The following is a 27174-nucleotide window of genomic DNA, read 5'->3' on the forward strand; positions in this document are numbered from 1 at the left end:
CACTCCCAAGCATTCATCATTAGACGTTTTTAATACACCCTTCTTCCAAAAGTTTGAAAAATCTGGGGTAGAGGCAAGGTTTAAATCCTCAAACCATTTTCTTCTGTTGTATTGATGACCGACAGAGAGAACTGTCAACTGGTGTTTTGCATCGTAATTGGGAGGCAGCTTGAAACTTGGAGTTGACGCAGTTCTGGCAGACAGCAAAGAAGCTTGCCATTTCCTGTCACTCGCCGTTTTTATTTGAAGACCCGCAAGTCTGACTTTGGGTTACACTTTTTCTCCTGTTATGGCTTCAGTTAGTCCATCTATAAAATGAAGGGGTGGAAGGGATGGTCTCTAAATTCCAGCTCTGATGATAGGTGGTTTTCCATGTTTCTACTAAGGAGATGAGAGGAAGAAAGAACACTGCCATTTTTCAGGTTCTGGACCAGTTCTTAGCCAGAGAAACTTCATGGTGTCAGGATAGGGGCAAGGTTGGGGTTTAGACTTCTGCCAACAGGGGTGTTGTGCCCCTGCAGCATATGGATGTTGGCTCCCAGCCTTGGTCCCTGCCCTGGAGGAGCCCACAGTCTAAAGATGGGCATGAAGGAGACAGGCACATATATGGCCTACACACTCGAGAGACATCTGTGAGCCTGGCAGGCAAAGGTGTTGTGCAGTGTGGACACAGAGCCTCGGGAGACTGATCTAGAAGAACATCATTTCACTTTATTAACAATGAGAACTAATACTTACTGAACAATTAGTACGTGCCAGGCACTGTTCCAATAATGTCATACGTGTCAACACATTTACTTATCTCAACAATCTTATAAAGCAGGTACTGAATTATAATCCCCATTTAAGAGGCAAATGAAGCACAGAGAAATGAAGTAATTTGCTAAAGTCTACAGAGCTTGTAACTAGAATGGTTGGGATTCAAATCTAGGCAATCTGGCTCCAGATTTTATGTTATGAACCATAATGGGCACTGCTTAAAATTGAGTGAGGCTCTCTGAGGCTCCTTATTCCTCTCCACACACTTCAGCAACATGGGATTTGGAAGGAGAAACTGACTCAGAAAGGCAGAGCCCTGTGGTTGAGACACTAGTTTAATGCACATGTAATTTTACATTCTTCAAATCAATATACTCCTGACGTGTCATTACAGTATCCAACATGTAATAAAAAATGATCAGACATCTGAAAAATCAGGAAATGTGGGCCAAAATCAAGAGGAGAAAATAGTCAATAGAAACATACTCGGCTGAGTAATACTCCATTGTGTATATGTACCACAGCTTTCTTATCCATTCATCTGCTGATGGACATCTAGGTTGCTTCCATGTCCTGGCTATTATAAACAGTGCTGCGATGAACATTGGGGTACACGTGTCTCTTTCCCTTCTGGTTTCCTCAGTGTGTATGCCCAGCAGTGGGATTGCTGGATCATAAGGTAGTTCTATTTCCAGTTTTTTAAGGAATCTCCACACTGTTCTCCATAGTGGCTGAACTAGTTTGCATTCTCACCAACAGTGTAAGAGGGTTCCCTTTTCTCCACACCCTCTACAGCATTTATTGCTTGTAGACTTTTGGATCGCAGCCATTCTGACTGGCATGAAATGGTACCTCATAGTGGTTTTGATTTGCATTTCTCTGATAATGAGTGATGTTGAGCATCTTTTCATGTGTTTGTTAGCCATCTGTATGTCTTCTTTGGAGAAATGTCTATTTAGTTCTTTGGCCCATTTTTTGATTGGGTCATTTATTTTTCTGGAGTTGAGCAACCTAGATGCCCATCAGCAGATGAATGGATAAGAAAGCTGTGGTACATATACACAATGGAGTATTACTCAGCCATTAAAAAGAATACATTTGAATCAGTTCTAATGAGGTGGATGAAACTGGAACCTATTATACAGAGTGAAGTAAGCCAGAAAGAAAAACACCAATACAGTATACTAACGCATATATATGGAATTTAGAAAGATGGTAACAATAACCCTGTGTACGAGACAGCAAAAGAGACACTGATGTATAGATCAGTCTTATGGACTCTGTGGGAGAGGGAGAGGGTGGGGAGATTTGGGAGAATGGCATTGAAACATGTATAATATCATGTATGAAATGAGTCGCCAGTCCAGGTTCGATGCACGATACTGGATGCTTGGGGCTGGTGCACCGGGACGGCCCAGAGGGAGGGTATGGGGAGGGAGGAGGGAGGAGGGTTCAGGATGGGGAGCACGGGTATACCTGTGGCGGATTCATTTCGATGTTTGGCAAAACTAATACAATATTGTAAAGTTTAAAAATAAAATTTAAAAAAAAAAAAAAGAAAGAAACATACTCGGGCATGACACAAATGTTGGAATAAGCATGAGTGCTTGCTCAATTGCTCAGTCCTGTCTGGCCCCTTGCGACCCTTTGGACTGTAGCCCACCAGGCTTCTCTGTCCATGGAATTTCTCAGGCAAGAATACTGGAGTGGGTTTCCATTTCTTACCCGAGGGAATCTTCCCAACCCAGGGATTGAGCCCAAGTCTCCTATGTCTCTTGCATTGGCACGCAGATTCTTTACTACTGAGCCACCTGGGAAGCCCTAGAATAAGCATACAAAGACTTTAAAACGGTTACTAATAGTTCAATAATTTAAAGAAAAAATGATAGAACTGATGAACAGATGAAAATCACAACATAAAAATACAAAGTATAAGAAAAATACAATCTCTGAAATGAGAAATTTACCAGATGAGTTTGACAGCAGATTGAAAAGTTCATATACCTGAAAGTTCATTCCCCTTAAGACAGAATAATAGAAATTATTCAATCCAAAGAGCAGAGAGAAAAAGGTTTTTTAATTGAACAGAACAAAACGTTGCTGAAAGAAGAAGACAAAAAGCTAAGTAAATGCAAAGGCATCTCAAGATCAAGAGACTTGATATTGTAGATCCCAAATGGATCTGCAGGTCAACATAATCCCTATCAAAATCCTAGCTGGTTTTTCTGCAGAAATTAACAAACTGGTATAAAATTACTATGAGATTTCAAAAGACCCAGATAGACAAAACAATCTTGAGAAAGAACAAGTTGGAGGATCCACACTTCTTGATTTCAAAACATACTATAAACCTACAGTGTCCTGCTTCCATGGTGGCTCAGCAGTAAAGAATCTGCTTGCAATGCAGGAGACGCAGTTTCAGTCCCTGAGTGGGGAAGATCCCCTGGAGGAGGGAATGGCAACCCACTCCAGGATTCTTGCCAGGAAAACCCTATCGACAGAGGAGACTGGCAGGCTACAGTCCATAGGTTCACAAAGAGTCAGACGCGACTGAAGCGACTGAGCACGCACGCACAGTGTGTCCTTCAGTAATCAGGATAAAGTGGTACTGGCATAAAACAGACGTACACATAAATGCAGTAGAATCTAGAATCCAGAAATCAGTCTTCGTATTTATAGTCAATTGATTCTCAACAAGCTGGAATCAAGATTGCTGGGAGAAATATCAATAACCTCAGGTATGCAGATGACACCGCCCTTATGGCAGAAAATGAAGAAGAACTAAAGAGCCTCTTGATGAAAGTGAAAGAGGAGAGTGAAAAAGTTGGCTTAAAACTCAACATTCAGAAAACTAAGGTCATGGCATCCGGTCCCATTACTTCATGGCAAATAGATGGGGAAACAGTGGCAGACTTTATTTTGGGGGGCTCCAAAATCACTGCAGATGGTGATTACAGCCATGAAATTAAAAGACACTCCTTGGAAGGAAAGTTATGACCAACCTAGAAAGCATACTCAAAAGCAGAGACATTACTTTGCCAACAAAGGTCTGTCTAGTCAAGGCTATAGTTTTTCCAGGACTCATGTATGGATGTGAGAGTTGGACTATAAAGAAAGCTAAGCGCCGAAGAATTGATGCTTTTGAACTGTGGTGTTGGAGAAGACTCTTGAGAGTCCCTTGGACAGCAAGGAGATCCAACCAGTCATTCCTAAAGGAAATCAGTTCAGAATATTCATTGGAAGGACTGATGTTGAAGCTGAAACTTGAATACTTGGCCACCTGATATGAAAAGCTGACTCATTTGAAGAGACCCTGATGCTGGGAAAGATTGAGGGCGGGAGGGAAAGGGGACGACAGAGGATGAGATGGTTGGATAGCATCACCGACACAATGGACATGGGTTTGAGTAAACTCCAGGAGTTGGTGATGGACAGGGAGCCCTGGCGTGCTGCAGTCCATGGGGTCGCAAAGAGTCAGACACGACTGAGCAACTGAACTGATTCTCAACAAGGGTGCCATGACAATTCAATGTGGGAAGTATTCTTTTCAACAAGTGGTACTGGGGCGACTCAATATCCATGTGCAGAAGTATAAAGTTGGACACTTTCCTCACACCATACACAAAAAATTAATTTGAAATGTATCAAAGAGGTACCTAAATGCAAGAGTTTAAACTGTAAAAATGCTAGAAGAAAATATAAGAATAAATCTATATAGACTTGAATTAGGTAAAGCCTTCTTAGCTATGACACCAAAAGCACAAGAAACAAAAGAAAAATAGACAAATTGGACTACATCAAAATTAAACCTCTTTGTGCTTCAAAGGACATCATCAAGAAAGTGAAAAGATAACCCACAGAATGGAAGAAAATATTAGCAAATCATTCATCTGATAAGAGAATTAGCAAATCATTTATCCTGATATGAGAACTCTAATAATTCAACAAAATAGAAAAATAACCCAATGGAAACTGGACAAAGGATTTGAATAGACATTTTTCCAAAGATAAACAAATGGAGAAGAAATGTGTGATGTCCAGCATTATCAGCTATCAGAAAATACAAATCAAAACCAGAATGAGGTAACACTTCATACCCACTAGAATGGCCTTATAAAAAAGATGGATACTGGGAATTCCCTCATGGCACAATGATTAGAACTCTGTGCTATCACTTCCCAGGGCATGGGTTCAGTCCCTGGTCAGAGAACTAAGATCCCACAAGTGAGGATGTGGAGAAAATGGAACTCTTGTACACTTCTGATGGTAGGTGATGCAGCTGCTTTGAAAAACAGTCTGCTAGTTCCTCAAAAGATTATGCATGGCGTTATATGATTGAACAATTCCACTTTTAGGTTTATATCTGAAATAAAACATATGTCCATACAAAAACTTATACGTAAATATTTATTGGAGCATTATTCATAATAGCCAGAAAATAAAAACCCAAATGTTCATTAGCTGATAAATGGGTAAACTAAACGTGGCATGTCAATAGATTAGAATTTATTTGGCCATAAAAAGAATGAAGGACTGATACATGATATAACATGAATATGAATCATGAAAACATGCTGAATAAAGGAAGCCATTCACAATAGATGATATATCATATCAGACCATTTAAGTGAAACATCCAGACTAAGCAAATCTATATAGACAAAAAGTAGATTAGTGGTTGCCTAGGGCTGGGGGCTTGAGGGAAAATGGAAATGCTAATGGGTTAGGGGTTCATTTTGGGTAATGAAAATACTTTAAAATAGACTGTGGTGATGTTTGCACAAATCTAGAAATACACTAAAAATCATTGGATTTTATACTTTAAATGGGTAAAATTTATGGTATGTGATTTATATCTCAATAAAGCTGTTATAGTAAAAAAATAAATGCAGCCTCAGCTATCTGTAAAACATCAAATATCTTTAAAAATGAATGTAAATATGAGACAAACAAGGACCTATTGTTGGTACAGAGGACTATATTCAATACCTTTTAATAACCTATAATGGAAAATAGTCAAAAACAGAATGTGTATATATATATATATTTTTATATGTATACACACACATTTATGTATAACTGAATCACTTTCACTTTTCTGTACACCTGAAACTCACACAACATTGTCAATCAACCATATTTCAATATTTTTTTTAAAGTGAAATGATATCTAAATGAAATATGAGAGTTTTTTCATCACCACGCTTATGTGATGACTTGAAATCATGTCTGCAAATTCTTTACACTCTTCCCATCAATCAATTGTCTTATTCTCCTCTTCTTAAATATGAGATGGCCTTAATGACCAGCTTCTAACAAATACCATGTAGCAGAAGTGACACTACGTGATTTCCAAGGCTAGCTCATAAAAGGTAATACAGTTTTCACCTGATTCTCTCACAATACACACTTTTTTGTCCTTGACCTACCATGTCAGAAGTCAGGCTACCTTGAAGCCACTATGAAGGAGACCATGTGAAATTAAATAGAGGAGATACTGAGCCTTCCTGGTTGATCCAAACCCCAGCCTATTGCGTCTCACCACCTCAGGCATCAGACATATGAGTAAAGAACACTGGAGACAACCCCAGGCCCAGCCACCAGTTGTCATGTCAAGAAAACACTCAAGCAGACTATACTAGAGAAGTCCACTAGCAAAACTAAGGTCTCTGGTGAACAGCAAGAGTGGTAAGTTGAAAATGCCCCCTACCTAAATATTCATCTCCTAATCTCTCAAAACTGAATATTACCTTATATGCCCCCCATCCAATAAAAGGGGGGGTGTTGCAGATGTGATTAAATTGAGGATCTTGAGACAAGGGGTTGATCATGGATTATCTTGGTGGGCACTAAACTCAGTCCCATGAACTCCTTATTGCAAAATTCAGACTTAAGCTGAAGAAAGTAGGGAAAACCACTAGACCATTCAGGTATGACCTAAATCATATCCTTTACAATTATACAGTAGAAGTGACAAGTAGATTCAAGGGATTAGATCTGATAGACAGAGTGCCTGAAGAACTATGAATGGAGGTTTGTGACATTATACAGGGGGCAGTGATCAAGACCATCCCCAAGAAAAAGAAATACAAAAAGGTAAAATGGTTGTCTGAGGAGGCCTTACAAATAGCTGAGAAAAGAGAAGCTAAAGTCAAAGGAGAAAAGAAAAGACATATGCATCTGAATGCAGAGTTCTAAAAAATAGCAAGGAGAGATAACAAAGTTTTCCTCAGTGATCAATGCAAAGAAATAGAGAAAAACAACAGAATGGGAAAGAGTAGATATCTCTTCAAGAAAATTAGAGACACCAAGGGAACATTTCATGCAAATATGGGCACAATAAAGGACAGAAACAGTATGGACCTAACAGAAGCCGAAGATATTAAGAAGAGGTGGCAAGAATACACAGAAGAACTGTACAAAAAAGATCTTCATGACCCAGATAATCAAGATGGTGTGATTACTCACCTAGAGCCAGACATTATGGAATGCGAAGTCAAGTGGGCCTTAGGAAGCATCACTACGAACAAAACTAGTGGAGGTGATGGAATTCCAGTTGAGCTATTTCAAATCCGAAAAGATGATGCTGTGAAAGTGCTGTACTCAATATGCCAGCAAATTTGGAAAACTCAGCAGGGGCCACAGAACTGGAAAAGGTCAGTTTTCATTCCAATCCCAAAGAAAGGCAATGCCAAAGAATGCTCAAACTACTGCACAACTGCACTCATCTCACACACTAGCAAAGTAATGCTCCAAATTCTCCAAGCCAGGCTTAAACAGTACATGAACCATGAACTTCCAGGTGTTCGAGCTGATTTTAGAAAAGTCAGAGGAACCAGAGTTCAAATTGACAGCATCTGTTGGATCATCAAGAAAGCCAGAATCCCAGAAAAGCATCTACTTGTGCTTTATTGACTATGCCAAAGCCTTTGACTGTATAGATCACAATAAACTGTGGAAAATTCTGAAAGAGATGATAATACCAGACCACTTGACCTGCCTCCTGAGAAATGTATGCAGGTCAAGAAGCAACAATTAGAACTGGACATGGAATAATAGACTGGTTCCAAATCAGGAAAGGAGCATGTCAAGGCTGTATATTGCCACCCCATTTATTTAACTTCCATGCAGAGCACATTATGTGAAATGCCAGGCTGGATGAAACACAGGCTAGAATCAAGATTGCTGGGAGAAATATCAATAACCTCAGATATGCAGATAATACCACCCGTTTGACAGAAAGCAAAGAGGAACTAAAGAGCCTCCTGTTGAAAGTAAAAGAGGAGAGCGAAAAAGTTGGCTTAAAATTCAACATTCAGAAAACTAAGTTCATGGCATCTGGTCCCATAACTTCATGGCAAATAGATGGGGAAACAATGGAAACAGTGACAGAGTTTATTTTTTTGGTCTCCAAAATTACTGCAGATGGTGACTGCAGCCATGAAATTAAAAGATGCTTGCCCCTTGGAAGAAAAGCTATAACCAACTTAGACAACATATTAAAAAGCAGAGACATTGTTTTGCCAACAAAGGTCCATCTAGTCAAAGCTATGGTTTTTCTAGTAGTCACATATGGATGTGAGAGTTGGAGTATAAAGAAAGCTGAGTGCCGAAGAATTGATGCTTTGAATTGTGGTGTTGGAGAAGACTCTTGAAAGCCCCTTGGACAGCAAGGAGATCCAACCAGTCCATCCTAAAGGAAATCAGTCCTGAATATTCATTGGAAGGACTGATGCTGAAGCTGAAACTCCAATACTTTGGCCACCTGCTGTGAAGAACCAACCCTGATGCTGGGAGGGATTGGGGGCAGGAGAAGGGGACAACAGAGGATGAGATGGTTGGATAGCATCACCGACACAATGGACATAGGTTTGAGTAGTCTCCGGGAGTTGGTGATGGACAGGGAGGCCTAGCGTGCTGCAGTCCATGGGGTCTCAACAAGTCAGACATGACTGAGCAACTGAACTGAACTGAACTGGATTGCAATCCCATGTATCATGAGAGGGAGATAGAGGGAGATTGGACACACACACAAAGGAGAAGAAGGCAGGGTGAGCGCAGAACAGAGACTGGAGAGGTATAACCACAAGCCAAGGGTAGATGTTGGTAGAGGAAAGAAGAAGAAAAAGGAAAGAGGCAAAGAAGAGGAGATTCTCCCCTGCAGCCTCTGAAGGGAGCACAACCCTGATGACACCTTGATTTTAGCCCCATGAAACTGATTTCAGACTTCTGCCCTCTAGAATTATGAAAGAATAAATGTATTCTGTTTTAAACCACTAAGCTTATGGTGATTTGTTACAGTGGCAACAGGAAACTAACACAGCCAATGAAGAACAGAGGTCTGCCAACAACCTTATAGATAAGCTTGAAAGAGGATCTTCCATCCAGATGAGTGTTACCCTGGCTAACATCTTGAGTGTAACCTCATGAGAGACCCTGAGCTAGAATCACTTAACTAAGTTGCTCCTGAATTACTGACCCGTAGAAACCATGAGAGATAATAAGGAATGGTTGTTGGCTTGAGGCACCACAGTTTTGAGTGACTTGTTAAGCAGCAAGAAATAACCACAACGTTTTCACTACAAGAAATGCTACAAGAGTGTATTCAGGGAATAATGTTTATTCAGGTTTATAGTGGGAATTACACTAGATGAAAACATGGATCTGCTAGGGGAGGCACACTGATTGAAACCACCCACCCTGGCCAGGTACCATAGCAACTATTTGCATGAGTTGTTTTAGGACAAGATGTCCTGGTAAGGAACACGGAACTAATAAGCCTCCACCAACCAGAAGAGTTCAGGAAAGGTCAAGAGAAGACACCACATGTCTGATCACCTCCTAGAATCCTTTCTGGCATCCACCTTGGCTGAACAAGGTGTGCACCACCAGGATGGACTATGAGTCAGAATAATTGGCTAAAGACAACCCAGAAACTAATCCCATCACCATAAAACCCAAGACCGCAAGCCATGTGACAGAGCTGTTCTCCTGGGTTCCCTTACCCTGCTACTCTCCTCCCGGTGCCCTTTCCCAATAAAATCTCTTGCTTTGTCAGCACATGTGTCTCCTTGGACAATTCATTTCCTAGTGTTAGACAAGAGCCCAGTTTCAGGCCCTGGAAGGGGTCCCCCTTCCTGCAACAGATCTACAAGAGGGAATAAAGATCACTGGAAATGCTAAATATATTAGAAACAAGGCAAGGATACCTGCTCTTACTGTCTCTATTCAGCATTATATTGGAGGTCCTAGTCAGTGTAACAAGGCAAGACAAATTAAAAAGTGAAATGATTGGAAGCAGGTAGAAGAAATAAAGCTATCTGTTAAAATAAATAACAAATTTGTATGCATAAAAAATCCAAAGGCATCTACCAAAAAAAAAGCACTAGAACTAACAAATGTAATTAACCAAGATCACAAGATTCAAGGTCAATATTTTTTTTAAATCAATTGTATTTCTATACAAACAACAAATGATTAGAAAATTAATTACAAAATACAATTTACATAGTATCAAAACCCATGCAATTCTAAAGAACAGGTTTAGGAAAAAAGTGTGTAAGACATCTACACTGAAAACTACAATTCATAGCTGAGAGAAATCAAAGATCTAAATAAATGGAAATACATACCATGTTCATTGATCAGGAAATTCTCCCCAGTTTGAAACATAGATTCAATTTGTTCTTAGCCAAAATTCCAACAGTCTTTTTTGTTGAGACTGACTTGTTTACTTGCTAATTCTTGTCTGACTTTTTGTGACCCTATGGACTATAACTGGCTAGGCTCCTCTGTACATGGGATTTCCCAGGCAAGAATACTGGAGTAGGTTGCCATTTCCTTCTCCAGGGGATCTTCCTGAACAAAGGATTGAACCTGAGTCTCCTGCATTGGCAGGCAGATTCATTACCTCTGAACCACCAGGAAAGTCCCATGACTAGATAATTCTAAATTCTGCATGAGAATACAAAGGAGCTATTGCGTGGACTTCCCTGGTGCCCCAGTGGCTGACTCTGCACTCCCAATGAAGGGGTCCCAGATTTGATTCCTGATCAGTGAACTAGACTCCACATGCTGAAACTATTATGGAAATGAGTGGGGGCAGGGAAGGGAAGCCAATAAACAGGGCAGATCGGGTGGAAAGGAAAGTTTGCTTTATTTCAGGTGCTGGCAACTGTCGGGGGAAGGTGGTGGATATTTTTCCAAAGGCTGACTTCTTCCCCTGACAAGCATGGGGTGCGAGCATTTATAGACAGAGTAGGGGATGCTGTTACCTGCAGAAACAACATAGACATCTCTAACAGTCATCTTCAATCGGTCATCAGCGGTCTGACTAGCATTATCTTGGTTGTTTTAGGTACAGTTAGTCTTCAATTTGGGTGCACTTGTTCTCATTTTTTTTGTGGTCAGTTTTCAGAATTGTGGAAGCTCAAGTCCTGGGTACAGTCTGGTCATCATGTAGTTAACTTTTCCACCTGGTGTTTTGGTATCTTTAAGACAGCTCACAAGATATGGCTAAGAATATTATCTACAGCCCTTGAGAACGGAAGGTCCTTGACTATGTTTAATAACTACATTATTATTATTTAGTCTCCTTAGACTGTTGTCTTTTCTTTCAGTATTTCTCATTTCTCTGATTAAACTTATTCTTTGACTAAAGTTTTCCACAGACAAAAGGAAGGCAGAGGACATGATGGGGGGGGTGGGGTGGGGGGGGGGGACAAGGACCACACAGTCCTGCTCTGTTTCAAAACTAAGAGTTCAAATGACACAACCAAAGATCCTGCCTGCCACAACTAAGTGCAGCCAAATAAATAGATAAAGATAAATATTAAACAAGCAAACGAACAAACAAAAAAACCCAAAGGAGCTATTGTGTTATTAACCCATTATAACAAGCATCCCCAAGTGTAGTGACTTTTTAAAAATAGGCATTTATTATCTTGCAGTTTCTATGGGTTAAGAATCTAGGTTTAGCTGAGTGCCTCTGGCTCAAAATCTCTCATGACATTGTCATCAAACCGTCAGTCTCAGCTGAAAGTTTAACTCATGGGGTTGTGGGCAGAACTCAGTTCCTTGCAGGTTGTTGGGCTGAGGATCTCAATCCCTCGCTGGCTGATGGCCAGAGGTCTCCCTCAGGTCTTTGCCACCTGGGCCTCTCCCTCAGAGAAAGTAAGTAAGAAAATGAGAGAAAGCAGTAAAAATGAAATCATGGTCTTTTTATAACCATATCTCTGAAGTGAAATCCCACCACTTTTGCCATATTCTGCTTCTTAGAAATAAGTTAGTAGGTTGGTCCCCATTCACGGATATGGAATTACACAAGAATCCAAAAGGCAAGAGTCAATGAGGCACATCTTAGAGGCTGTCTACCACGCCCAGGACAGCCAAAACAATTGTGTTTATAAAACAAAAGAACAAAGTTGAAAGACAAACATTACCTGATGCAAGACCTAGTATAAAGCTATAGTAATGAGGACAGTGTGATATTGACATAAAGATATAAAAATGGTTTAGTGGAAGTAAATCCAGAAATAGATTCAGACATGTAGCCAGTTGACTTTTTTTTTTTAAACAAAGGGGCCACAACAATTTAATACAGAAAAAAAAAATCATTTTCAACAAAGGGCATTTGAAGAACTGGATAAATATGTGAGAAAAAGGAAAATATTAATTTGAGATGGATCATGGGCCTAACTATAAAAACTAAAACCATAAAGCTTCTCATAGAACATATACAGAAAGAGTTCTATGTGTTCATAGAGGGACTGATATCAAGAATTTATGGAGAAATCTCTACAAATCAATAATAAAAGGTTTAATAATAAAAGCCCAATTACAAAATGGGCTAAAGTTTTGGATAGATACTTCACAAAAGAAGATGCAGAGATGGCCAACATGCACATGAAAATATGTTCAACATCATTATCAGGGAAATTAAAATTACAATGAAATACCACCATTCACTCACGAGAAAAGCTATAATTGAAAAAGAGTAACAATAGATAATGATGACAAAGATGTGGAGCAACAGAAACTTCTTGTGGGGATGCTAGGACCACTTTGGAAAACCTCTGGTGGCTTCCTTATACATGTATTTGTTGTTCAGTCGCTAAGTCATGTCCAGCTCTTTGTGACCCCAAGGACTGCAGCATGCCAGGCTTCCCTGTCCTTCCCTATCTCCTGGAATTTGCTCAAATTCATGTCCATTGAGTCGGTGATGCTATCTAACCATCTCATCCTCTGCTGCCCTCTTCTCCTTTTGCCTTCAATTTTTCCCAGAATCAAGGTCTTTTCCAATGACTTGGCTCTTCATATCAGATGACCAAGGTAGTGGAGCTTCAGCTTCAGCATCAGTTCTTATAATGAATATTCAGGATTGATTTCCTTTAGGATTGACTCGTTTAATCCCCTTATATATATACCTATCTTTTGACTGACATGAAACAACAGCCTGGTTCCAAATAGGTAAAGAAGTACGTCAAGATTGTGTATTGTCACCCTGCTTATTTAACTTATATGCAGAGTATATCATGCGAAATGCTGGGCTAGATGAAGCACAAGCTGGAACCAAGATTGCTGGGAGAAATATCAATAACCTCAGATACGCAGATGACACCACCCTTATGGCAGAAAGTGAAGAACTAAAGAGCCTCTTGATGAAAGTGAAAGAGGAGAGTGAAAAAGTTGGCTTAAAATTCAACATTCAGAAAACTAAGTTCATGGCATCCGGTCCCATCATTTCATGGCAAATAGATGGAGAAACAATGGAAACAGTGGCAGACTTTATTTTGGGGGGCTCCAGAATCACTGCAGATGGTGACTGCAGCCAAGAAATTAAAAGATGCTTGCTCCTTGGAAGAAAAGCTATGACCAACCTAGAAAGTATATTAAAAAGCAGAGATGTTACTTTGCCAACAAAGGTCCATCTAGTCAAAGCTATGGTTTTTCTAGTAGTCACGTATGGATGTGAGAGTTGGAGTATAAAGACAGCTGAGCGCCAAAGAATTGATGCTTTGAACTGTGGTGTTGAAGAAGACTCCTGAGAGTCCCTTGGACTGCAAGGAGATCCGACCAGTCATTCCTAAAGGAAATCAGTCCTGAATATTCATTGGGAGGACTGATGCTGAAGCCGAAACTCCAGTACTTTGGCCACCTGATGCGAAGAACTGACTCACTTGAAAAGACCCTGATGCTGGGAGGGATTGAGGACAGGAGGAGAAGGGGTTGACAGAGGATGAGATGGTTGGATGGCATCACCGACGCAATGGACTTGAGTTTAAGCAAGCTTTGGGAGTTGGTGATGGATAGGGAAATCTGGCGTGCTGCAGTCCATGGGGTTGCAAAGAGTTGGACATGACTGAGCGACAGAACTGAACTGACCTTTTGATACAACAACCTAGAGACTTCTCCAAGGAAATCAGTATATATGTCTACAAAAAAACCTTATACAAGAGTGTTTGCAGTAGCTTTATTCATAAAATCTCCAAACCAGAAACAACTCAAATCCCCTCAACAAGAGAAAGGATAAACAAATTGTGGTATAGCCACATGACGGCATCGTACCCAACAGTATAAAGCAACACCACTGCAGAAACACTTGACAGTGTGGAGGAATCTTGTAGACACTGTGATTAGTGAAAGGAACCAGGCGTAGAAAAGCACATACAGTGGGTTCCATTCGTATGATGTTCAAGAGCAGACCGAAGAGTGGCTTTTCAAATCTAGTTATTTAAGGATGAGTGGGGGTGAAAGTCGACTAGAAGGAAGCACAGAGAACATTCTGGAGTGATGAAAATATTCTACATTTCTATTGAGTTGTTGATTACATGGGTATATGCTTTTTGTCAAAAGCCATCTAGTGAAAAATTTGCTTCCATTAATAAAAAACACAACCCATTACATTTTGCAGATGTAAATTCTTATGTACAGCTTCTTGGGGCTAGAGTCCGTGCTAGGTCCTAGATGTCCTTCACATGGTCACAACCTTTGCAGTTTCCAAAGTACCTTCCTAGCCCTGACTTCATTGTTCCTCACAGGCTCCTTTGCAAGGAACCAGGGCTGCCTGTGGAGGAAGGCTATAGAGCCAGGACCCAGGGAAGCACACATGGAACCAAATGTGATACAGGACTTTCTCCCGCCACTGCCCCTGTCTTTTGCAGGGACAAAGAGTTAAGTGAGTGAGTTCCTCGTCCCTGGAGGTATTCAAGTCAGGGTAGGTTGATAATATGTGAATGTGGGGTTAGACTCAATGACCTAAAGAAAAACTTCACTGGCCTGAGAGGCTGTCAATAGGGAACTTGCCTGGGGACAGAGTGAGTCAGCTTCTGGTTCAGTGTTCTGACTCCAGGCCAGCCTGCGTTCTGCTGTTCCCAGTTAACGACTCTGTAGCCCCTGCAAAACCTCAGCTCTGGCCTGGGTTGACCTGCATCCTGAAGGCATCCAGATCTGTATTCAGATGTCTGGGACAGGGTTATTTTGCTGTAGGGACTCCGATTTCTGGGATGTGCTCTGCCCTTTATCCTAGGACTCTTGACCTTGCCTTCCAGTGGCACTTATAATATACTCCCATGTCCTCTGGGACAATATTTATTCAACAATAAATATTATATATTTTTGAGTTTGAAGACTACACTGCTGTTATTTATTTATTTTTAAAAAAATTTTGGCCGTACCAGGAAGCATGTGGCATCATAGTTCCTCAGCCAGTGACTGAACCTGCACACGCTGCATTGGAAGCACAGAGTCTTAACCACTGGACCACTAGGAAAGTCCCAACAGGAAATAATCTTCAATAGACGAATGTATGCTTATGGAAACCGATAAATAGCAAAGAATCCAAAATATGAGAAAGAAAGTAATTCTACTACAATAACCATTTTTTTGGTATCACGGGGAAGTGAGGGGAAGGAAGTTGGGAAAACTGGAAGGCCCTGGATATTCCATATTCTTAAGGATGCCTGTATAATTTCCATAGTATTTGCATTGTGATTGTTTGTTCCTCCCAGACTTGCATACCCCAGAGATGGGGAGCTCACTCCCTATCATCCACAGGAAGCTTTGGCAGTGAGAGCAGCCTTCTTCACCAGGCTTGCAGCAGCCTCCTGTGCCTGCCCCATGCTCCTGACTCCAAGGGGTCTCCTCTCTGCCCCCAGTGCAGAGCAGGTAGAGCTGGGAAAGGCAGCTGGGAGTCCAGGAGTACAGTCAGTTCAGAGTTCACTGTCCTCCTCTCGGCCACACTCAACTTTGCAGGTTCCCTTCCTCTGGCGTCTGCCTCCAGCCCACCCAACTCCAGCCTGTCTTCACCGCTGCCAGAGACACCTCCACAAACTAGGCTCCTCTTCTGCTTCTGCTGCATCCACGCCTCCCAAGTCTCCTCTTTGCCTCTTCTTCTGACTCTGGTGGCCCCTAGTCTGGCCACACCGGCCTATCCAGACCTAGCAGTTAATCTGGCCCAATCTAACTGGTCTGATGGCTACCTTAACTCTTCCACAACCACACCTTCTGTCCACAGAATGCCCCTGCCTGCCACCAGGGCATCCACGGCCCTTCAAACCCAGGGTGAACTGTCCCCTTCTCTGGTTCTTTTAAAGCCCTTCCTCCAACTTGGGCCCCTTCCAGCTCAGGGAGGCTGGTACCTCTACTGGACTAAGAATTTAACAGGACTCTGGACATATCCAATGGATACCCCTGATGGATGGCACAGTCTACAACTGTGGCCTCAAAGGGCACAGAGCACAAGCTGCCAGGTCAGCATCAGATCCGCCCCAGCTCCAGCCCAGCAGAGGCTCCTTCCCTCCAGCCCTGCAAGTGGTGTGATACAAAAGGAAACTCATCTGGGGGAGCCTGGCATGCAAACCCTCCTCTGCTCTCAGTCTCCAGCTCCCCGATCTCCGGCCTTCCTTCTGAAACCCTGGGAAGGGGAGGGGGGAAAGATAAGGCCTCTCCCAGACTATTGGAGGAGTGTAGACCCACCCTGCCCCAGGAGCAGCAGCCTGCCAGGGGCCACAAGGCCAGGAGAGATGGACAAGCCTGAGATGGAGCCCTGTGCTCCTGGGGCCAGTCTGGAGGGATGAGGAGCATCACGGCCATGGTAATGGCTTCTGACCTTAGAACATGTTAAACAAGGGTTCAAAGCTCTTTCCTCGTAGCTATTCTGCAAGGCCTAGGAGGTTCACTGTGCCTGTGAGGGGTGGCCCTTGTGCCTTTGGAAGCATTTCATACACACCAGCTGATAGACTCTGCACAGATTTTCTGCAAGGTCAACAGAGGTCAAGCTTTTGTCTTCCTTTGAACAGAGAGTGATAACGAGACTCAGAGAAGCTAAACAACTTACCCAAAGTTGCTAAGCAAGAAAGCGGAGGGGGACTGACCTTCTGAGTTTTCTGCCCTCTCTTCCCTCATAGGCCCCCTCATATACCTACCATTCCCTGCTCTGCCTCCCTTTCATAGAGTCTGCAAAAGGGGCCCCCGCCTCTGTGAGCCCATTCCCCAGGGTGAGGGAGCTCCAGCCAGCCCCCTTGAATCCTATTGACCCTCTGCGTGTGGCCCACGTCCAGGGAGGGGGCTGGACCTCAAGCTCTTGGAGGCCTTGCAGGTAAGGTGCCTCTGCTTCTGCGAGGAAAGGAGCCCACTCTGGGCTCTCTGGAGACCCAGGGCAGGGCCCAGACCCTCAGCCTCGGGGGGCAGGGGGGTCCTCTGTCTGTCCATCACATTGACATTTCTTTCATTTGCTCCATCTTTCCTTCCTCATAACTCCCATGAGAACAATGGCCATTCACTCTGTAGCTCAAACACCGGCAACTATCCCCAGAGGGCTCAGCCCCTGGCATTTCTCCCTTGTCCTTCTCCCCTTCTGTACTGCGCACTGCAGCCAGCGAGACCTCGCCCCTCCCTGAGTTCCCCATCTTTCTTCACATCTTCTCACCATCCCAACGCTGTTCCCTCTAGCCGCACGGCTCTTCCTCTCTGAATGTCAGTGCCCTCCTGGCCATCCAAGGCCTGTGTGATGTTCGGGACTTTCCTGATGGTCCAGTGGCTAAGACTGCACGTTCCCAAAGCAGGGGGCCTGAGTTCAATCCCTGGTCAGGGAACTAGATCCCACATGCTGCAACTAAGAGTTCGCACGCTGCAACCACAGATCCTGCGGGCCGCAACTAAGACCCAGTGCAGCACCCCGCCCACAAAACAAACAAAATAGTCCGCGGTAGAAGCCCCTCTCGCCTCCTCTGGGCCTGTACCCTCCTGGCACAGATCACAGGCATCTGGAGGTCTGTGTGTCTGCCTTCTCCCTGCCCTCTTGTTGGGGAATCCTGGGGCCAGGACTGGGTTCCAACTTCTCAGGATCCCCCATCCTTGAATGGGGAGGGCCTAGGCCAGAGTGGGCACTGGTGATGACTGACAAACTGAATCTGCTTCCTCTGGATCACAGGTTGCACTCAGTCGCTCAGTCATTTCCGACTCTTTGTGACCCCACTGGGGTGTGCCCCCCAGGCTCCTCTCTCCATGGGGATTCTCCAGGCAAGAATACTGGGGTGGGTTGCTATGCCCTCCTCCAGGGGATCTTCCCAACCCAGGAACTGAACCCAGGTCTCCCGCGTTGCAGGTGGATTCTTTACCAACTGAGCCACCAGGGAAACCCAGATTAGTAGAACACATACAGCAGAAGGGCTTTGGGGGAACTTCACCTCTTGCATTCATGTCCAGACAGGGAAGCTGCAGCCCAGAGAGGGGCAGGGACCCACCAAGGTCACACAGCAAGTTGGAGCCGGACTCTTTGGTTTTCCCCTGTCCTTGTCTGACATTGACCCCACATGCCAAAGTTCCCCCTTGAGAAGACAGGGAAACATTCTTATTGTCTTCTTCTTCCTCCATCCAACCGCAGCCCCCTACTCATGCCCTCATTCTTCGGCTGAGCCCCTCTGGGCCACGCAGGGGAGTACGCATGTCCCACTCCAGGGCTTATCCCATTTAGCGATCATCCAGACCCTTTCTTTAGTTTCCTAGATGAAGAGACTGAGGCTCAGAGAGTGAAGCAGCCTGCTCAGGGTCACACAGCAGAGTCAAGTCCAGAACTTGGCCATGGGCTCAGTGGACAGAGACCCGACCTCCGACTTACCTGGTTCCCACGTTTTCTTGGGTGGTCCCCAGGCTTGCATCCAGCAGGCTCTCCTGCGGGGCTGCTCTGCTGTCCGGCATGCTGGGGTTCTAGGGGGGACAGCTGCGTCCAGCTCCAGAACTGTGTGGCACCAGCCTCGGGCATCTGCCAGAGAGAGCGGTCTCCCTCAGCCTGGGAGGTTGGCCTTGACGGGGCAGGGGGGCGGGCCTGGGGCCGGGGGAGGCGGCGACTGGAGTGGCCCAAAGAGACCTATTTGCTCTCCATTTTTAGAAACTCAAAACACTCCTCAACGGTGAAATTGCTCAAGATTAAAACTTTCCTTTTCTTTGTGGTTTTGTTTTCACTCAAGACGAGAAGAATTTCAATGAAGCCAGTGTTCTTTTTCATGCAAATCTGCTCTGGTTCTCCCAGGAAGTCTGGCCAATGGGCTCAGGGCTTCTGGGTCCCCAGAAAACCTCCTCACTGGCTTTAGAGGCCATGTCAGAGCACAAGGGGTTCTCAGCACCAGTCTGGATTCAGATCCTGCAGTAGCTGCTAACCTCACCCTGCAAATCTGCCTCGCTGTTGACACAGCACCCAGGAAGGGGTTTTACCCTCTCAACCCACCTCCCCCAGGTTCTGCGCTGAAGGCTGGAGCTCTGAGCAGGACCCGTGGTTCCTGCCCTCAAGGAACCCCAGTGTGAAGGAAGGAGAGAGACATTGCCAACACTGAGGACTACGGTACAGTTGACAGAAGCATTTGCACAGAAGCAGATGTAATAAGGGACCCAGGAGCGTGACCACCAGGGCCTCCTAGTAGAAGTGTGGATCTGCTCCTTCAGTTAGAGGAAAGCAGGGTGTTGATGGTGGGTTTGCAGGCATCTGTAAACAGATGTGGGAAATTCACGTACGGCAGGGCAAACTGAGGGCTTTCTCAGAATACCAAGAATCTCCTCCCTTGGGCAGTTCTCGCCAGAACGAAGTACCGTGAACTGGGTGGCTTAAAAGAGAAATGTATTCTCTTACAGTTCTGGAGGCCAGAAGTCTGAAATCAAGGTCTTGGCAAGGCCTTGCTATAAAGGCTCCAGGAAAGAATCTTTCTTTTTCTCTTCTGGCTTCTGGTGGCTCCCAGCAATCCTTGAGGTTCCTTGGGTCATAGCTGCATCTGTCCAATCTTTGCCTGAGTCTTCACATGACTGTCTTCCCCCTCTGTGTCTTTGCCCCTATATCCCCTTAAGGACGATAGTCATCAGACTAGGACCCATCTTCATCCAATATGACATCGTCTTAAAAAATTATATCTCTAAAGACCTTATTTTCAAATAAGGTCACATTCCAAGACTGTGGGTGGGCATGACTTCTGGGGGAACATGAGTCTGCTGAATATAAACTGTCTACAGGAGGCATTGGTGGAGATTCCTGCAAGATGTCCCCAAAGTGGTTAGTAGGTTCAGCTGGGCCACAGGTAATACTGTCTTAACTGGTGGATGCAGGTGGCTGAGAAAGTTTGTCAGCATTCATGGAAATTCAGGGCATGGACCCCAGGGTGCTGTCTCCCAATACATTGAAGGCACATTAGACAGGAGGCCTGAAGTCTGGCTTTGAGGCCTGAATCTTCCACTCACCTCTTCTCCCTGTGACCTTGGGCAGGCCTCTGTCCCTCTCTGGGCCTCAAATTGACTGTTTGGATCACAAGGGTGATGGCTTGGAGGCTGGCTAAGGTGGCTGCCAGCTCCAACTGGACATGAGAAGGTGATGGGCCGAGTCATGCTCATGGGCTGGCTGGGTTCGCCAAGAGGGACATCACTGTGAGTGCTAAGTGGTGAGCCCCCCGCAAGGGGATACTGAATCAGAGAAAAAAGACATCTAATTCTTAAGCTCAAAAGCTTTGGTTAAGATGAAAGCCTGAAAAGGTCTGGAAAGATGTGCAATGTGGCAGAACAAATTCTCCCTCCCCCAACCCCATCCCTCAGATTCTTAGGGATCTTGAGAGCTGAGAAGGGAAGAAACTTCAAAAAGGAAGCCAGACCATGAGTGGGGCTCAGAGAGGAGCTCCCTAGGGTACAATTCCTGAGCAGTAAGAAGGGAAGAAGTTAGTAGGGCCTGAGGCTTCCCAAGAAAGTGACAAGGCCCTAGAGTATGCAGCACAGGCCACAGAGGAGGAGATGGTCCCAGGGCACCAGAACCAAGAGGGCCTGGGCGGCCCCCCTCAGTGCAGCAGTGGAGCAAGGGTCCACATGAGCAGAGGGCAGGGTCGGCGCGCTGGCCACAGAGGCTGATGGGAGAATGGGTATTCAGTGGGCCCGGTAGGAAGAGTTGACCCCACCTGAGGCCCAGGACCACAGATCTCATACAGAAGGGGCGGGACATGGAGCAGCAAAGTCTAATTTCGCTGAGCTTTAAAAACAGTTACCTAACGTCATTTGAAAAAGCGTCTATAACCACGTGCTGGTTAGTCGGCCTTTGTGACCGGATTCCCTCTCCATGGGCTCGGTCCCCTGGGAGCTGACCTGTATGGGCATCTCCGAGGCCCCTGGCCTCTGGTCAAGTTAGGCCAATACAGACGGCAGCGGAACGGAGGGCCGATAGAAAGAGGTTGGGAATTTGATTCCTCGTGCTCTCTCCCTGCTGGCTGCAGTTTTGGCAGCAGCTTCCTCCTGGTCCTGGCAGCTGAAGGTCCTGTCTGACCTCCTGCCCAGACGGCTTGGGACTTCAGGAGTGGTCCAACTCCCTGCTGTGGCTTTCCCATCCTTTGCGGCCCCCTTTACCCTGCCCTCCCCTCTCTAACTGCCCCTCTGAGTGGGCCATCTCTTTCTTATGGGGACCCTCACTGATAAAGCAGGAACATAAATGTACAAAGGGAGTTGATTGTTTAACGGGCACAAAGTTTCCTTTTTGAGGTGATGGAATGTTTTAGAAGTAGATAGAGGTGTTGGCTACACAAAATGGTGAATGCACACCATGGTGAATGCACAATATGACACAGAATTGTGCACTTTAAAATGGTAACGTTACGTGAATTTTTTCTCAATAAATTTTTTTCTTAAAAGAGTCACAGAGAATTTCAGTAAAAAGTGTCAAGTTTCCTTCCATCCTTCTCCCTCCTTTGCTCACCCATTTCTTCTCCCAGAGCCACCACTGTTAAAACTTGCTTTTGCATCATTCTAGAAGTATTCTAGGGGCTTCATCTGGGGCTCAGAGGTAAAGAATCTGTCTGAAATGCAGGAGACGCGGGTTCAGTCTCTGGGTTGGGAAGATCCCTTGGAGGAGGGCATGGCAACCCACTCCAGTAGTCTTGCCTGGAGAATCCTATAAACAGAGAAGCCTGGCGGGCTGCAGTCCATGGGGTCACAAAGAGTCATGACTGAAGCAACTGAGCACACACCCATGCAGAAGTATTCTCAGTTCAGTTCAGTCGCTCTGTCGTGTCCGACTCTTTGTGACCCCATGAATCGCAGCACACCAGGCCTCCCTGTCCATCACCAACTCCTGGAGTTCACTCAAACTCATGTCCATCGAGTCGGTGATGCCATCCAGCCATCTCATCCTCTGTCGTCCCCTCCTCCTCCTGCCCCCAATCCCTCCCAGCATCAGGGTCTTTCTAGACATACACAAATGGTAACACGGTATGCAGTTTTGTATCTTGTTTCTCACACTTGACAATGTTCTCTGGAGAACCTTTCCTATTGTACTGAGGGCTTCCTAGTGCTTCTGTTGGGATGTACAGCGTTCCATGGATGGTCTGGCAGGGATGCATTTAATCTGTCCTGTGCAATGAACAGGTTGTTTTCAGTCTTTTGCTGAAACAAACAACCTTATTTCTGCACCATGTGCACTCGAGTTGGTGTAGCTCTAAGATAAATCCCTAGAAGTGGAACCGCTGGGACTCGACTTAGTTTAAACTGGAAAATGACATTTTTTGTGTGTGAAATGGATACATTAATTATTTTGTCATAGGAGGAAGGGGGAAGAGATTTTAAAAAATTCATGGAGTTACAGAAAAATAAAGTTTCGATTTTGCCTACATGAGTTTGTTGACTGGGAATATCTGTTCCTTCCATGTGTGTGTGTGTGTGTGTGTGTGTGAGAGAGAGAGAGAGAGAGAGAGAGGCTAAAATGTTTTCTGCATCAGTTGGAGGGCTCTCCTCTTGCTCTGGCTGCGTGGGGGGCAGGGGGATGTGGTTGTTGGCTAGGAACTCTAGGGATCTCTAGGATGCTCTGGGGGCCAAGGGCATTGCATTGCAAGGAGGGCCCAGCCCACTGAGTGCCTTTCAGAGAGACAGCCCAAGGATGGTATGGGTGTTCTTAACTAGACTCTAGGAATCCCCTGAAGTCACAGGCAATGAGAGGTGTGTGTGTGTGTGTGTGCCTTTTTTTGGGGAAAAGGCTCCTAGCTCTTTGTAGACCCTCAGAATCTGTATCTGACAGTGAGGAACCACAGGATGTGGGAAACCCCAAACTTTGCATTTAAACAGATCTGGGTTCAAATTCTTCATCTTCTGCTTATGACCTGCGTGACTTTGGGCTAGGGCCCCACCTCTCTGAGCCTGTGTGCGTGCTAAGTCACTTCAGTCATGTCCAACTCTGTGCCAACCCTACTGCAGCCTGCCAGGCTCTTCAGTCATGTCCAACTCTGTGCCAACCCTACTGCAGCCTGCCAGGCTCCTCTAACCAAGGGATTCTCCAGGCAAAAATATTGGAGTGGGTTGCCATGCCTTTCTCCAGGGGATCTTCCCAACCCAGGGATCAAACCTCTCTGAGCCTGAGCTTTGTCATAGTGATGAGGGTCAGTAATCAATGCTTCTTGGAGTTGTGGGTAAGGAGGACTAGAAGACGGGAGACAGGGTGAGTCGGGGCTTTCTTGAGGCACTGCTGTATCTCTGATGATAATCTGGTGCCTACCTCTCTGCCTCCTTCCTTCTCCTGGGGCCCGGTGAACACCACATTCCCTCCGCTGGTCCACACTAAGGCAGAAACAGAGGTTCCCAGAAACATCTGACCTAGAACATGTTGATGCAAAGGAGTGCACAGAACCAGTTGTTCCTCCCCCTGAGATTAGATAAGAAAAGAGAGGAGGTGGAGTGAGAGTTGAGGGGGTACACGGGAAGGGAGAAGCTAGAGGGATTCAGGACAGGGTGTGCTGATGGGGGAGCCCCGACCCCATCAGATGCGGATGACCAGCCTTTGGGTCCTGGGCCCCTGTGAGCCTTCCTGAGCAGTGGGTCTCAGATCACACACCTCCCCCGCCCCAGCCAGGGCTGAGGCCTCAAAGGCCTTGCTCTGACAAGCATACTGCAAGCAGTCTGCAAGCATACTGCACTCTGCCAGAACTGTCTAAGGCTTCTCTTAACAGAACAGAAGCCAAAGTCCTCACGCTGGGCCATGGGGCTCTCTGATCTGGCCCTGACCCCCTCTCTGAGCTCTCCTCCCACAACACCTCCCGCCTGCCTCGCTTCCCTTCCCTGCTGCCCATGTTCTACCTCCTGCCACAGATTTTGGACAGGTTGTTCCCTCAGCCTGGGACACAGTGTCCCCATGTATCATCCAACTCCCTCTTTATCCCTTCAGCATTCACTCAGATAATCACCTTCTCAGTGAGGCCTTCCCCAACCGCTGCAGCTAAACCCATACCCCCACCCAGCACCCCGCTCTCTTTCTGTTTATTTTTTCTCTATGCCTTCACCATCACCTCACTTCAGGATACTCTGTGCGTCAACATCTGTCCACTAGGATGCTGGCTCCTACAAGGTAGCAATTCTGTCTCTTTAGTTCCTTTCTTAAAAACAATGCCTAGTATTACTATCTATAAAATGGACAACATTTTATAATAAGAACCTCCTGCATAGCATGGGGAACTCTACTCAATACTCTCTAATCACCTATATGGGAATAGAATCTAAAAACGAGTGGATAAATGTACCCTGATCCACTTTGCTATACACAGAAGCTAACGGGGCTTTGTAAATTAGCTATTCTCCAATAAAAATTAACTGAAAAAATAATTATACAACTGCTTAAAACTGCGTTTCTAAAAAGAAGGCCTGTGACGGCATTTTGGAAAATAAAATGTAACCTTTCCACTTCAAAAAAAGAAAACAAAACAGTGCCTGGTAGAGGGTAAGTGCTAAATAAATGTTGGTCAAGTGAATGACTTTTCAAAAAAAGTTCGGAACATAGTTGCTTTGCAATGTTGTGTGAGTTTCTGCTGTACAGCAAAGTGAATCAACTATATGTATATATGAACGTGATAAGTGTTAGTTGCTCAGTCGTGTCTGACTCTTTGCGACCCCATGGACTGTAGCCTGCCAGGGTCCTCTGTCAATTTGCCTCTGTCAAATCCCTAGTCAATTGCCTTATTTGCAAATATTTTCTCCCATACTGAAGGTTGTCTTTTTGTCTTGCTTATGGTTTCTTTTGCTATGCAAAAGGTTGTAAGTTTAATTAGGCCCCATTTATTTATTTTTGTTTTTATTTTCACTATTCTATCAGTGGGCCAAAAAAGATCTTGCTGCAATTTATGTCAAAGAGCATTCTACCTATGTTTTCCTTTAAGGGCTTCCCTGGTGGAGACCTGGGTTCAATACCTGGGTTGGAAAGATCCCCTGCAGAAGGGAACAGCTACCCACTCCAGTATTCTGGCCTGGAGAATTCCATGGAATGTATAGTCCATGGGGTCACAATTAGTCAGACACGACTGAATGACTTTCACTTTTCGAGAGTTTTATAGTGTTCAGCCTATTTAGTTCTTTAATCCATTTTGAGCTTATTTTGTGTATGGTGTTGGTGTTAGGGAGTGTTCTAATTTCATTCTTCTTCTTCTTTTTCTTTGCTCATCTGGGTCTTGGTTGCAGCATGCAGGGTCTAGTTTCCTGACTAGGGAATCTAACCCAGGCCCCCTGCTCTGGGCAGAGTCTTAATCACTGGACCACCAAGGAAGTCCCTCTAATTTTATTCTTTTACCTGTAATTCTCCAGTTTTCCCAGGACCATTTACTAAAAACTGTCTTTTCTCCATTGTATATTCCTGCCTCTTTATCATAGATTAGGTGACGGTAGGTGCATGGGTTTATCTTTGGGCTTTCTACTCTGTTCCGTTGATCTATATGTCTGTTTTTGTGCCAGTAACATACTGTCTTGATTACTGAAGCTTTATAGTATAGTTTGAAGTTTGGGAGCCGAATTCCTCCAGTTCTGTTTTTATTTCTCAAAATTGCTTTGACTGTTCAGGGTCTTTTGGGTTTCCACACATACTGTAAAATTCTTTATCCTAATTCTATGAAGAATGCCATTAGTGATTTGATAGGAATTGCATTAAATCTGTAGATTGTTTTGGGAAGTATAGTTATTTTCACAATATTGATGCTTCTAATCCAAGAAAATGGTATATCTCTCCATCTGTGTAGTCTTTATTTCTTTCATCTGCATCTTATGGTTTTCTGAGTACAGGTCTTTTGTCTTCTTAGGTAAATTTACTCCTGGGCATTTATTCTTTTTGTTAAATGATAAATGGGATTGTCTTCTTAATTTCTCTTTCTGATCTCTTGTTGTTGGTGTATAAGAATGTAAGAGATTTATTTGTATTAATATTGTATTCTGCAACTATTGGTAGCTTTCTGGTGGCATTTTCAGGATTTTTCTATATACAGGATCATGTCATCTGCAAACAGTGGCAGTTCTACTTCTTTTCCAATTTGGATTCCTTTTATTCCCCTTTCTTCTCTGATTGCCATGGCCAGGAATGCCAAAACTCTGTTGAATAATAGTAGTGACAGTGGACTTTCTTCTTTTGTTACTTAGAAGAAATGCTTTCAATTTTTTACCATTGAGAATGATGCTTGTCATATATGACTTTTATTATCCTGAGGTGGGTTCTCTCTATGCCCACTTTCTAGAGTTTTGTCTTTTTTTTTTTATCATAAATCGGTGTAGAATTTTGTCAAAAGCTTTTTCTGCATCTATTGAGATAGTTTTTATTCTCCAATTTGTTAATATGATGTACCACATTGATTTGCACATATTAAAGAATCCTTGTATCTCTGGGATAAATCCCACTTGATCACGGTATATGATCATTTTCATATGTTGTTGGATTCTGTTTGTTAGTATTTTGTGTCTATGTTCATCAGTAATATTGGTCTATAATTTTCTCTTTTTGTGATATCTTTGTCTGGTTTTGGTATTAGGGTAATGGTGGCCTTGTAGAATGAGCTTGGGAATGTTCCTTCCTTCACAATTTTTGCAAGAGTTTGATAAGGATGGATGTTAGTTCTTCTCTAAATGTTTGATAGAATTCATCTGTGAAGCCATCTGGTCCTGGAC

The 27174-nt window shown here is 44.2% G+C and overlaps 1 protein-coding gene across 1 annotated transcript in view; it reads right to left on the reverse strand.

The window, feature by feature from the left end:
* The window catches only part of ACSBG1 (acyl-CoA synthetase bubblegum family member 1), a 59655-nt gene extending 40683 nt beyond the window's left edge, over window positions 1-18972 (reverse strand). The window contains exon 1 of the mRNA XM_055555589.1: window positions 18878-18972. Coding sequence (XP_055411564.1) covers window positions 18878-18957 — 80 coding nt within the window. The 5' untranslated portion in view covers window positions 18958-18972. The remainder of the gene's footprint in view (window positions 1-18877) is intronic.
* Window positions 18973-27174: the final 8202 nt, after the last annotated feature.

Source organism: Bubalus kerabau, chromosome 19 (genome assembly GCF_029407905.1).
Source record: "Bubalus kerabau isolate K-KA32 ecotype Philippines breed swamp buffalo chromosome 19, PCC_UOA_SB_1v2, whole genome shotgun sequence".
Classification (NCBI taxonomy): Eukaryota; Metazoa; Chordata; class Mammalia; order Artiodactyla; family Bovidae; genus Bubalus; species Bubalus kerabau.